Source organism: Amblyomma maculatum, chromosome 3 (genome assembly GCF_055883805.1).
Source record: "Amblyomma maculatum isolate TAMU_Amacu chromosome 3, ASM5588380v1, whole genome shotgun sequence".
NCBI lineage: Eukaryota > Metazoa > Arthropoda > Arachnida > Ixodida > Ixodidae > Amblyomma > Amblyomma maculatum.
This window is the reverse complement of record NC_139346.1, coordinates 136,560,769-136,572,944: the sequence shown is the minus strand read 5'-3', so window position 1 is coordinate 136,572,944 and position 12,176 is coordinate 136,560,769. Positions and strand designations below refer to the sequence as shown.

At 47.0% G+C, this 12,176-nt stretch overlaps 1 protein-coding gene across 1 annotated transcript in view; it reads left to right on the top strand.

Moving 5' to 3' along the window:
* LOC146196159 (uncharacterized) overlaps positions 1 to 12,176 on the top strand; it is a 136,886-nt gene that overhangs the window by 97,651 nt on the left and 27,059 nt on the right. Inside the window, exons 5-8 of the mRNA XM_084598102.1 lie at positions 1,909 to 2,039; positions 4,409 to 4,645; positions 5,947 to 6,025; positions 9,725 to 9,888. Of these exons, the coding sequence (XP_084454228.1) occupies positions 1,909 to 2,039; positions 4,409 to 4,645; positions 5,947 to 6,025; positions 9,725 to 9,888 (611 nt within the window). The remainder of the gene's footprint in view (positions 1 to 1,908; positions 2,040 to 4,408; positions 4,646 to 5,946; positions 6,026 to 9,724; positions 9,889 to 12,176) is intronic.

Sequence of the window (12,176 nt, the reverse complement as noted above, 5' to 3'; positions counted from 1 at the left end):
TGTAAAAAAATATTCAAATTATTTGAAAGTCTAAAAGTTCAAAAGAGGACTGCTTGCACGACTGTGAATGTGTATGTTGAAACACGGGGCTATGGTTGTACGATTTTGGAATAAGATCAGTGCGGCAGGGATTGTTTCTCATGTTTTCATCACCGTTTCATTTCGGGCATACTTTCTGTAGCATGACAGCAGAACTGCTGCAAAGTCGTAAGGGCATCCCACACCATGGGTGGCACTTTTCAAGTGGAGCTCTTCAGCTAACACATCATACCCATCATAAAGTGGAGCCATCATGTGTGCAGTAACTTTGTCACTCCAACTATACGTGAAAAACTGAAGAAAAGGCCGCTGCGGCTCGGAACAAAAAAAGAATGGTTAGGACAGGGACATAAGCAACATGCCAGTCAGCACCTGAAAACTTGTTCAGTTGGGTTAGGTTTGCCTTTTGATGCTGGCCGGTCAGGTCGTTGTCATTGTAAGTCATCATTGTTGCAAGCTGCCGCAAAGCTCAGAAACGCGAGACCAAAACTAAATGGCCTGAATGTTCTCATAGCCGTCCATTCATAGTTGGGGTATGCGAATATTGAAATTTTCTAATACTAATCGAACGTCGAGTATCTGACGTGTCAACAAGGAATGGAAAAATAAAAATAGCAAACATTGTTCATCATGTTAATTTAATAATTCATGGGGTATTTGCAAATAAAAGTTATGATTGAAGAGAACCACACCCCATGTTGAAAAATCTAGTATACATTTTATACATGATTTCGTATACAGGGTTTTTTTGGATAGAATTAACCAGCATGAAACCGGGTGGAGAGATCATATTGCTGCTGAATCCAGTAAACTCTTTAATTCAGCCTTCAATGGGCAAAGAAAAAATGTCCAAATTAACTGAAAGCTGAAATTATCAAATAGACCTGAAAATACTGCCAGAAACTGTTTTCATCACAGTATTTTACCTAATGAACACATGCACGATAGCCATCTGCATCTGACATGAAACCAAAATCAGAACAATATTTCTTTTTCGGGTTTCTCAAGGTACTTCGCTTTTCGCACACTGTCGGGAAGGTCCCCTTCGTAAAATGACCCCATCGCGATAGGATTTGGTTCACAGGAAAGGAAAGATGCAGTATCTGTCACACTTTTCCTGTGGACACCTGTACCATGCTGTAAGAGAAGTGAGGAAGATGGAAGTAAAGTGGAAAGAGGGAAAGAGGTTCCCTAGCGAAGGGCTGCAAAGTAATTTTAAGGCGATCTCTTGCTGCACCAGGTCGAATTAGTCTGTGCAAGACCCGTCGCATCTCTGTGAGCGCAGATCCGACGCTGTAGACATACGTATATAGGCGTTGGCGGGACTAAGCTTCCAGTTTGAATTGTCCATATCTGCAAATTAAATGGGGTCATATTAATGAGCCATTACTGTATTGCTCAGCACTCCTTGCTTGGTCAGTTCTGAAATGCCCGTATTGAAGGAACCAGAAGGAACCTGTTCGTTGCTGTGTATTCTTCACATGCGCAGAGTTGTTTTGCATGTGGTGTGGATGCCTCCTACTTCTTTCCTGTCTTGTTTCGCTGCAAAAGCTTGTCAACGTAAAGCAATAAAACATTGCCTCATTTAAGGACACCGCTGGAGTTCTATGTGTCGCACAATTGTAGAAACTAGGGCGCTGTGATGGTTAGAAGTCGAGACAAGCATTTGCTTCAATTGAGGAATCTGTTTGTTGACAGGATGGCTCTCCCAGGCCTTTGCTACCATTTCTTTCTTGCGTATGTGTGTATGTTATCACCTATCATGCAAACTGTTGTGGAGGTTGCGTGCTTGTTGTTCTTGCTTTTTGCTTGTGCCCGCTCTCTTCGATGAGTTGCGGTGGTACTGATACACCCCACTGCACTCAGCAGCCCCGGCCACTCCAGCGGCGAGCAGTGCGCCTCCCATCGGCAGAAGCAGTCCAGACAGAGACGAAGAGGATGGGGTGTCTTCGCTAAAGGACCACTTCGCCCGCCTTGTCCAGGAACACGACCGGCTACAGGTTGGTATGGATGCCCATTTGCTTGCTTGCAAGTTTGTCCAGTGCCTAGTTGGAAGGATAAGATCTTACCCATTGGTTTAATTGGATTATTAAATTGCTCATCGTGCAGTGTTTCATGTTTTGAGTCACTAAATACTAGCTGCATTTTCAGCTGATGATAGCCCCATAAAAGGTTTCAGGTAAAGTGTACTTAGTGAACGTGAAAGTTCACTAAGGCGCTCTCGACTCCTGATGATTCGTGAATTTTAAGCCAGTTGCTATTTTGCGTGTTACCATGGAAAGCTTTTTAATAAACTACTGTGATACAGCAAAAGGTGCCAGGGTTCGCTCCCCAGTGCCCGTGGTTATGCGCTAGTCTTCCCATGGGTGCAAACGTTTCCTCGCCTGCTGGTTGGGTTCGCCTTAGGTGCTTTGCCTGGAAAGATAATCCTTTTACCCGTTATTCATTTGTGATTCACAGATGTGCCTGACCGGCATATTCAGCTGGCGAAGACCTCAGAAGTGGTACTTTGTGTCTTGTGGTATTATGCATTGTTTGTATGTACAAACGAAGGTTGTACAGGGGCTAGTTTCTGTAATATTGCATAGGTAAAGGAGTTCATGCATTGTCAAGGAGTTTGCAGGATTACGTAATAGGAGGGGACATGTCCTCTGTCATGCTGTCCTGTCAACTTCTTCGCAGCGTGCTAACATGTTTTCAACATATAAAGAAGCATATCCATGAGCAAGTTATGGCCGTATAAAACCCGGCATTTTTGAAAACTTAAGTAGAACGAAGAAGGGGTTTTGAAGCAGACTTGTATGATTTTTTGTTTACATAGCAATGCCTAAAAGAAAAAAATTGGCTGGTGTTGTTTCTGTTAAGCCGATTGTACGGTGAAAGCAGGGTTTTTTTATTTTTCTGTCTGGTTTGAACGCTGGATAATTACTGTTTTTTATATGATATTTACCGAATACAGATTTTCTTAAATTATGAGCCTGATGGGCTGCAGCTTTAGGTGTACAATGTGGCACCATCTAGGAGCCATCACATCAAATGGCAGAGCTTTAGCCCTACTTAAACCTGGTTATAACAAGTGAAAGCACCCGCTACTGTGTCTGAGTGGTTAATATTGTTACTGAGCGGTATTCGCTGGTCGTGCTGACGAAAAAGAAGTGCGACAGACTCCCAGAAGAAGAAGACGCAGATGAGTGCTGTGCTGTGATCATCCTCAGTGGTGTGGACAACTGCCGTACTGTGAATATTTCCCATAACATCTCTTAGTGGAGGTGCGGGGTAGAAGGGAGACCCATATTGGCCACCTCTTGGCGAACAACAGCCTGAATGAGTGATATTGTAGCCAAGGTGCTGTCGGGGGTATGCGAGAGTGAAGCTGCAGGAGTCATTGCCTCGAGCTCTTGGCGGGCGATGCGGGTCAAAGTAGTGTCATTAGTTGGCGGTCGAGGAGGCGGAAGATCGATACAGGAAGAGCTGGCAGCCGTGTTCGGTAGCCAGTCGAAACGATGAGATATGCGCCTCTGTTTCGCTTGTTCGAAACGTCGGCACACTTGTAGTACAGAGTCCACGGTGGAACAATCCCTACATAAAAGGAGGTTGAAAGCATCGTCGGCAATTCCTTTTACTATGTGGCCGACTTTATCCTCCTCAGGCATGGCATGGTCGACTTTGCGGCACAGGGATAGGACGTCCTGTATATAAGTGATGTAAGACTCTGTAGACGTTTGCGCGCGAGAAGCTAGCGCCGTAACAATATGCTCCCGTAACAATATGCTCGGCCGCTGAACCCAAGCACCGGGTGTGAACCTGACCAGTTCGAATCCTCTGTGATGCTTTTTTTTTTTTTGGTTTGTTTTGGTAGGGTAGCTATGCAAGTAGTCATAGTCAGTCACAGGTTCCATCGCTGTCCCTGTTGACTGGTGAACTTAAATGATCCTTGGAGACTGAAACGTTGGTGCCGTCATACCGGACTGAGCTAGAATTATCCATGTGAGAGCACGTGGTTTGACGTCGTGACGTCACGAAACAGCTTAGCCAGTCTGAGTGATGGCACAAACAAGGTTGGACAAGGTTCTTGGGCGCTAGTGGTGAGCATGTGAGCGCTTTTGCACTAAAATGGCGAACCTTGGTTTTTGAGTTTTCCTTTATCTGTGCTTTTGCTTCAAAATGTTATTTTGGATAAGCTGCTTTTCCAGCAAACAATAACAAAGACGTGATTTTAGCACACTTTCTGGACTGACATTATTCTAAGAGTAGACCTGTGAAGTGTACCAGTTTGATGTGTCAACTACTACTTTGGGATCATTTCGGCAGGTGGGGTTCCCCCGACACAGAATGGTGCTCACGTGAGTGAGTGCGTGTGGCTGCGCAGGTGAAGTATGGCCGCCTACGCGCCCACCTGGTGGAGCGGGAGTGTCGCCAGGAGCAGCCTCCAGGGGGGAAGGGGGCGGCGGGTCCCCTGGCGCCCATCCCCGAGGATGAGGCGGACTCCCCTGATGGAGAGCTGCCCCCGTGCGTGCGCGAGTCCCCTCTGCTGCTGGGCCTGCACCTGGAGGCCCAGAGGCTGCAGCAGGAACTGCGCAGGGCACAACGCGCCTACTGGGACCTGGTGGGTCTGGCCCCCCTCTTCCTTTCTCACTTTCAGGAAACATTTCGACTAGTGCCATCGGCTCCTCTCTGTGGACCACCAGTTCCTGTCCATCACTGCAACTGGAAACTCAGTAGAAGCGAAGTGGCTTTATAGCTGTGTCGCCACTCTCGCAGTGTGCATCACCATGCTTCTCTCGGTGCGATGTTCAACAAAGGCTGAAGGAATGTCTCCTGATGTTTTCCTCGACAGTCGCATCACCATTCTCTGTGCACGCAGAGTCTGTGTGAAATTCCTCAGGTGCATGAAAGCCCTTATTATGTGCATCTTTCAAAATTTCATAGGGAACCTGCACAGAGCTGTTTCATGCTTAGTTAGTAGCATGAGTGTTCTGAAACACACTGCATTTGCAGATTGATGTGGATAGAAGGTGGACGCAAATTTGTTTCCTCGAGTCTTGTTCGCTTCATCCAGCCAATGTGCACTCCGACTGCCATTACCATTAATACTCTACATTAAGTAACTATTTATGAATAACTGCTTCGTTAGGTCGCGCATTTTTACAAACTGATAAAGCAACAAGTCTAGCATGCATACAATTTTTCCAGCGGGAGGGCCCGGGCTGTCATCAGCTTCCTCATTCGCATCGCTTGCCTTGGCCACGGTTTCGCCATTGGTAGAGGCAACACGGTTTACTCTCAGACCGTGCTGAAGAAGTTTGAGCTTCACTGTCTATATCACTAAACATGCAAAAGTTCGTCAGCCTCCTATGCTTCTTATGTTGTCATAGGTGTACGTCACCAGTGTCATTTACAGCAAGCCTTCCATCTACGGTTTGCTGCATGGTGTTTATTGGAAGTTGAATTTTGGCATTTCATGCAACTACGTGATAGCCAAAACAACTGCTCAAGCAAGTATGCATAATTGATGAGGTTCTATTCTGTATTATTCACAAACTTAAGAGATAGAAAGCATGCAGTGTGGGTCAGAGAAATATCTCTAGCTAATGACATTGTAGTGGAAATTGAGAAGAAAAAGTGGGCATGGGCGGGGCATGCAGTGCGAAGAGAGGATAACCGATGGTCGCTTAGGTGAACAAACTGGATTCCAAGGGAAGGAAAGCTTAGCAGAGGGCGGCAGAAAGTTAGGTGGGTGGAAGCTAGCACAGGACCAGGTTAATTGGAGGAATATGGGAGAGGTCTTTCCCCTGCAGTGGGTATAGTCCAGGTGATGATGATTTACAAACTATTCGAAGCTTTGAACATCTGCATATGCCTAGCGGTTTCTTTCGGCTTGTTGCTGATTCTGTTTCCTGGATACAGGTTCTAGGCAGTGACAACGGAGACGACTCTGCAGAGGTAGTGGTGGACTTGCTGTCACAGCTTGAAAAGCGGGACACTGGTGAGTGCAGGCTATTGATGCAGCTGAAATTCCCTCCATTGCCATTTCATTGCATTGCAAGTTTCACTAAGTCTGCCGAACATCGTCGGTCACTTGCTCGCCCCTCCCTCTGAATCTTGCACAATGGCTAGAGCCCCTTCACCTAGTGAATTAAACCGTTAATATAACTAATGTCCTCACGCATATTATGCTATGAATGAGGAGTAATTCCTGTTCACCAATCATTGCCCTAAGTAGACTGATGGGGTCAATATTAACATGCAATCAAGCCTACTTATATTGAACCTGATGGTCACAAGGTTTTTGCTCATTGCATCGAAAATCTGTAGCAAGTGGGCTTTCTGTCCGCCTTTCAGTTCATTTCGGTTTTTTTCATTAAAGCCAGCAATGCAAAGGGTGCCATTAATGGTCATTATCCCTTTAAGTAGTCCTTATGCCTAGCTGCTTCTTAAAAGCAAAATTTTTGACCTTACATTGAGTATGGTGATGTGCTTTTTATCGGGGAGCTTACTGGCATTCAGCTGCTTCAGGGACAGGATGTACAGTGAAAGCTTATTAATTCAGAGCTCGATAATTCAAAATTTCGGATCATTCGAACTACACTACTTCTTCCGGCCAAGGTCCATAAAGACCTGCGTACAAAAAAAGTCCTTCAATTCGAACACAGGTCGGTTACCCTACAAATTCGAACTACGTGCCGCCGCTTCTGGGAGGCTTGGCGCACAGCACGTGGCCAAAAAAAAAATGAAACACCTCCGTGAAGGACTGGCATAGTCAGAGGCTGCGCACGTCCAAAACGGGGACAGATTAAATCATGGCAGGGCGGGTAAAGCCTAATTGGCACCATGACCGGCGCGGCGGTTGGCAGCGCTAGAGCCATGGTAGGGGTTGGCGGCCGCGGTGGCGCCTACCTGCTCTCTCTAACACGCAACTTCTGAAACTCGCAACTAAATGCTCGCTAATTAGAACCCTGTTAATTCGGAAATACGGATAAGCACTGTCGGCACGGTCCCAGCCAACGCCCATGAAAAGCTATGACTTACGCAACAGGCGCGCGCTATGGGTTACGCGGGAAAGACTTCTTTTTTTTTTTTTTTGCGAGTCATTTTCTTCCTGCCATCAGTCATCAATGAAAGTATGCGGTCAGCCGCGATTATGATGCCGACTTTGACAATCGCTCGCTTCAAAAGGCGTTTGCTGCTATCGCGCGTTTCAATAACTGAGTGGCAGTAGACGGCGCCCCCGCCCCAATCGCCCATGGCATGATAAAGCAAATGTGCTGAAAAGGAGGCTTGCAAAACCGGACAAGCGCTGACACTCTGCCATGTTCACTTCCCCCCTTGCTAGAGCTAACTTGAAAAGGTGAATACACTGTGATGTTATCGCTGCGCAGCAGCTTGGCGCACTGCCAATAATTGGGTTACGGGTAACCGTGACAGCGCGAAACGGAGAGGCGCACACGACCGACTCCTTCTCTTTTTTTTTTTTTTTTCTTTTTTTTTTTCTTTTCAAAATTCTTGGGCAGAAATCTGAGGTGGGTGGGCTCATTATGCGAGCGGGTTTGTTATGTCAGTAAATGCGGTAAATTTACCGTAATGAAAATTATTTTTGTCAGTTTTTCGAGGCCATTCGATAATTCGAACATGGGATAATTGGAATTTTCTCGGTCCCATGAAGTTCGAATTAACAGGTTTTTACTGTGCAATAATTTGGTTTGATTTGGTTTATGGTGTTTAACATCTCAAAGCTGCTCAGGCTATGAGATTGGAGGGCTCCGAACATTTTGACCACGTAGGGTTGTTAACATGCACAAAAGGATACAGTACAATGAAACGTCAGCAATTCAGACATCGAAGGGCCGGAAAAAAGTTTGAATAATCCAATTACCCTTGAAAATTTACAAGAGCTTCCTGCATTATGATGAATTTATATTATGGAAGACTGGACAGTGATCACCTGCTTTTTAGACAGCAGCAGGACAGTGACAGTTTTTCAGTTCCATGAACGGTTTATTGCATGCACACTGTTGGAAGCATCAAAGTGGAACAACTTGAAAGTGGCAGGGGCCTCTCTGGCATCTTTCATGGGACAATGCAGTAACAGTGCTACCCTCTCACAGCCAGCCTGCTTCACATGTGAGGAGCATTCACCATGCAGTGCGGGAATGGCACGTGACATGCACGCAGTCCGTCCAGTGCCATAGCCTTACATGGGTGTTGACCGAATCCACCACCAACATTTAAAATTATCCATAATGTTCGAATTCACCGGGATCAAGTAATGAGCTTATATAGCTGCAAGTGTTGAAGGCCTTGCAAAAGTGAATTTGCCGCTGCTGTCGCACCCGCTGTCCTCTGATGCCTCTAACTGCCAGTTTTGAAAACTCTGAGTTTTTTTGTTGCGTTTAAGCGGCAATTTTGTACCCATTTATTAATGCAGTCAAGTCCACTTATAACAATATTCAAGTGTCACGAAAATTTTATTGTTATAACTGATAATTGTTATAAACGGTTTGCACAAAAAATGCATAACAACTGCAAAGAGGGTTTACGGATTGCAAGTGACATGCGAGCTCCACCGAGGCATCGTTTTGGTGGCCCCAAAAGGGGCCTTGTAAAAAATACAAGAAGGTTGCCGCTACCGCCGCTCAGCTTAAGAAATCCCAAAGTAACACTGGGGTGAATAGAGAGAGAGACAAAACTTTTATTTAAAAGCCGCCACCTGGCTGGAAGTCCACATTGTTAATTAGCAAGGCAAACTGCTTCGCCTTTGTGGTCAGAATCAGCCTGGTAATAGGCAAGTTCTGGGCACGAGTGCCAAGAAACCACTCGTAGAGGGCCTCCTCCACCTCCTTATAGGCACCTTGTCGAATTGTTTGTGCTCACTGTCAAGTAAGGACTTTTCTTTGTCAAACTTCTCTGCGGTGCAGATGATCGTCGACACCGTCCATTGCGATAGTGCATACTTTTTAACCAAGCCCATACTTTCTTACCCTCTTTGTAGCGTATACTGCACTTCTCCAAATCTACAGCCGTGCGCTTTCTTTTCACCGGCAGCGTCGTCCAATAATCAGCGAGCGGATCAGCCATTTTTCGTTTTGGTGGAGATTCAAATGAGATGGAGAAACCACATGGCCAGGAACGACTTCGATGCAATCAACTTGCACAAACTACCAAATCCATTGACAGAACCAGCAGAACTGCGCGAAATGAGGGGCGAGCGAGCAGATCAGCGTCGATCAGCACTGTCGGCATTGCTGTCGGCGTGTTGGTGAAGCCCATTCGTGTTTTGGAGGGTGGCGCGGTGTAGTGCTATGGGCGCAGCCCATTTGGGTTCAGAGGGGTGGAAGGGCAGCGGAAGCGCTAGGATGGCAATTAAGAAGGCCAGAAAACAGGTTCTATTGTATGACTTGCGGGCAGGGTGCAGCAACTGGAATTTCTTTCTTTCTTTTTTTTCTTTTCAACGATTTCACATTCCACTACCGTTTGGCATGAGCACTCAGGAGCCAGACTTTATTGTTATAACCGATAATGCAGCATGGGGGCATTGGAGTAAGCGGGTTATTTTACCATAGAAAACATACAAAAGTGGACGGTGCAGCAACTTTTCATTGTTGTGACCGATATATTATTAAAACCGGTATCGTTACAAGTGGACTCAACTGTATTCTGCTCTTTTCCTTCCACCTTGTGCTTGCAGAGCTTTCCCGGGCACGAGGCCGCTGTGACCGTCTCTCAGAAGCACTGGCGCAGAGTGAGCGGGAAGTGGCGGCCTGCCGGGATGCCCTGCACGACTACCAGCTGCAGATGGAGGCCCAGCGGGCAACGCACGAGGGCTTGCGTGCACGTCTCCATGACCTGCAGGTGAGCAACACGACATTCATCTGCGAGGGAACCCCTACCCACCCATTTAACGAAAGAGGATGTTTGACAGGCACTTCAGGACGAGTTGCCATGCCAGAAGCTTGGCTTTTGTCGTCCACTTGTCTTCTTGTCCTTGTTGGCTTAACGGGAGACTCTGTGGTTTAAACTAATTGTGGCAACTTTTATTGTACATGGATGAAAACAACGCACCAAATGTGTTTTTGTGTACTGAACACGAATATTTAATTTTGCTTCCCTGGTATAAAAGTTTGTGGCAAAAATTTCAATGCACAATCCTTATACAGTAAAAGCTCGTTAATTCAAATTCCACGGGGCCGCCAGGCCAGTTCGAATTAACCAAAATTCGAACTGATGAAAGTGAGCAAAAATGAAGGCGTTTGATGCCCGGAGGGCACGAAAAACATTTATTTAGCAAAAAAGTCTTATCATCTTCTGCTTCTTCTCTCTGAGGGCTACCGTACTCACTCGGTCTTCTAGCATGCGAATGCGACGCAGGGAGTCTTCTTCCCCCTCTTCAAAGCTGAAGAAAAGGCGCGCGACATTCAGCGCTCCCATAACTTCTGCCGCGGATGGACGCACGGGCTCTTGCTCCTCGTCGTCGTCCTCGTCTTCTGCCTCTTCTGGGACAGACTGCTCCCCAACAATTTCAGCGACAATGTCCTCATCACTTAGGGCACCGCACACTGCTGCATCGCTGTCTACTCCAACGTAATCATCAAAACTGACGTCCTGCAGCACAGCACGCACAGCCGCAGGCAGAGGCTCCGGACTCCCATCGTCGCCACTTTCTTTCATACTTCCGGCAGCAAAGCCACAGTGGTGGAAGCAGTTTGCAATTGTGGACGGCGTGACCTGCTCCCATGCACGCACCAACATGTGCATTGCTGTGAGCAATGTGATGGTGCTGGTCTTCTGGTTTCCAGTGCACAAAGTCATGCGCTCGATCATGTGGCGCCTATAGAAACATTTGATGTTTCTGATCACCCCCTGATCCATCGGCTGCAAGGCCGCAGTCGTGTTGGCGGGCAAAAAGACGAGCCTTGTGGCTTTCAGCTCGGCGTCGACTTTGTGTGCCGAGCAGTTATTCACAATGAGGAGAACTTGACGCTTCCCTAGCTCCATCCTCCGATCGAATTTCAAGAGCCATTTTTTAAACAATTCGCCCGTCATCCACGCCTTGCTGTTGGCGGAGTATTCCGTCGGCAGCGTCCTAATGTTCTTGAAACATCTAGGCTTATGTGCCTTGCCGACAACAAAAAGAGGGACCTTCTTCGTCCCGGTCATATTAGCGGCGACCAGAACAGTAATCCGCTCTTTGCTTCGCTTGCCGCCAGCGCAGCTGTCCCCTTTAAATGTTACTGTTCTGTCGGGCTGGAGCTTATAAAACAAAGCCGTCTCATCAGCATTGAATATATCATGTGCCGAGTAGCTTTCTAAGTACTGCTGCAGAGCACCGCTTCGCCACGTGGCACAAGTTTCTGCATCCACTTCTTTGGCTTCTCCAGACAACACCCGGAAGACAAGATTATGTCTGTCTCTAAAGCGGTGAAACCATCCTTCGGAGGCGACAAAATCTTCCACATTCAAGCGAAGGGCGAAATCGGCCGCCTTCGCCATGATAATTGGGCCGCTCAGTGGAATGTCAGCGCTTCTCATTTCTTTCACCCACGTGATCACAGCGGTCTCAATTTCCGGATACTTGGCTAACCGAAGCCTTTTTCTGTTGCTGGCGAAATCTTCGGCTTCATAGGCATCCTCGATGGCCTTCCTATTTTGGACGTACGTCGACAACGTGCTTGGTGGAATCCCGTGCTTTTTCGCGATTTCCACTTTACTGGCCTTCCGTTCATCCACCTCGCGTAAAATAGCCACTTTCTCCTTCACCGTCTTGGCACAGTATTTCCCACGCGAACACATCTCGCGGACACAAGCTCACAACAAGCGGCGTGCAAAACGAGGGCTCACGAAATGCAATACGAAACCGTGGTCGATAACACTAAAACGTCGTTCCTCGAAGGAGTCGCGGCAGGAAAGACTGTTTAGTACTTGTTCCAGCACCCTAGCGGCGCCCCGATGGTTGTGCCATCTATCGTTCTGCCGTGAAAGCTTCCAACGATGGTTTTTAACAGCGCCGCTTGGCGGCGCGCAGTTCGAATTATGGGTGGCGGCGCCAATTTTTGAGTGAATTAACGAGCTGTTATGCGCATAGACTTCTATGCACTGCGGACCGGACCACGATGACTATTTCGAATTATCCAAAATTTCGA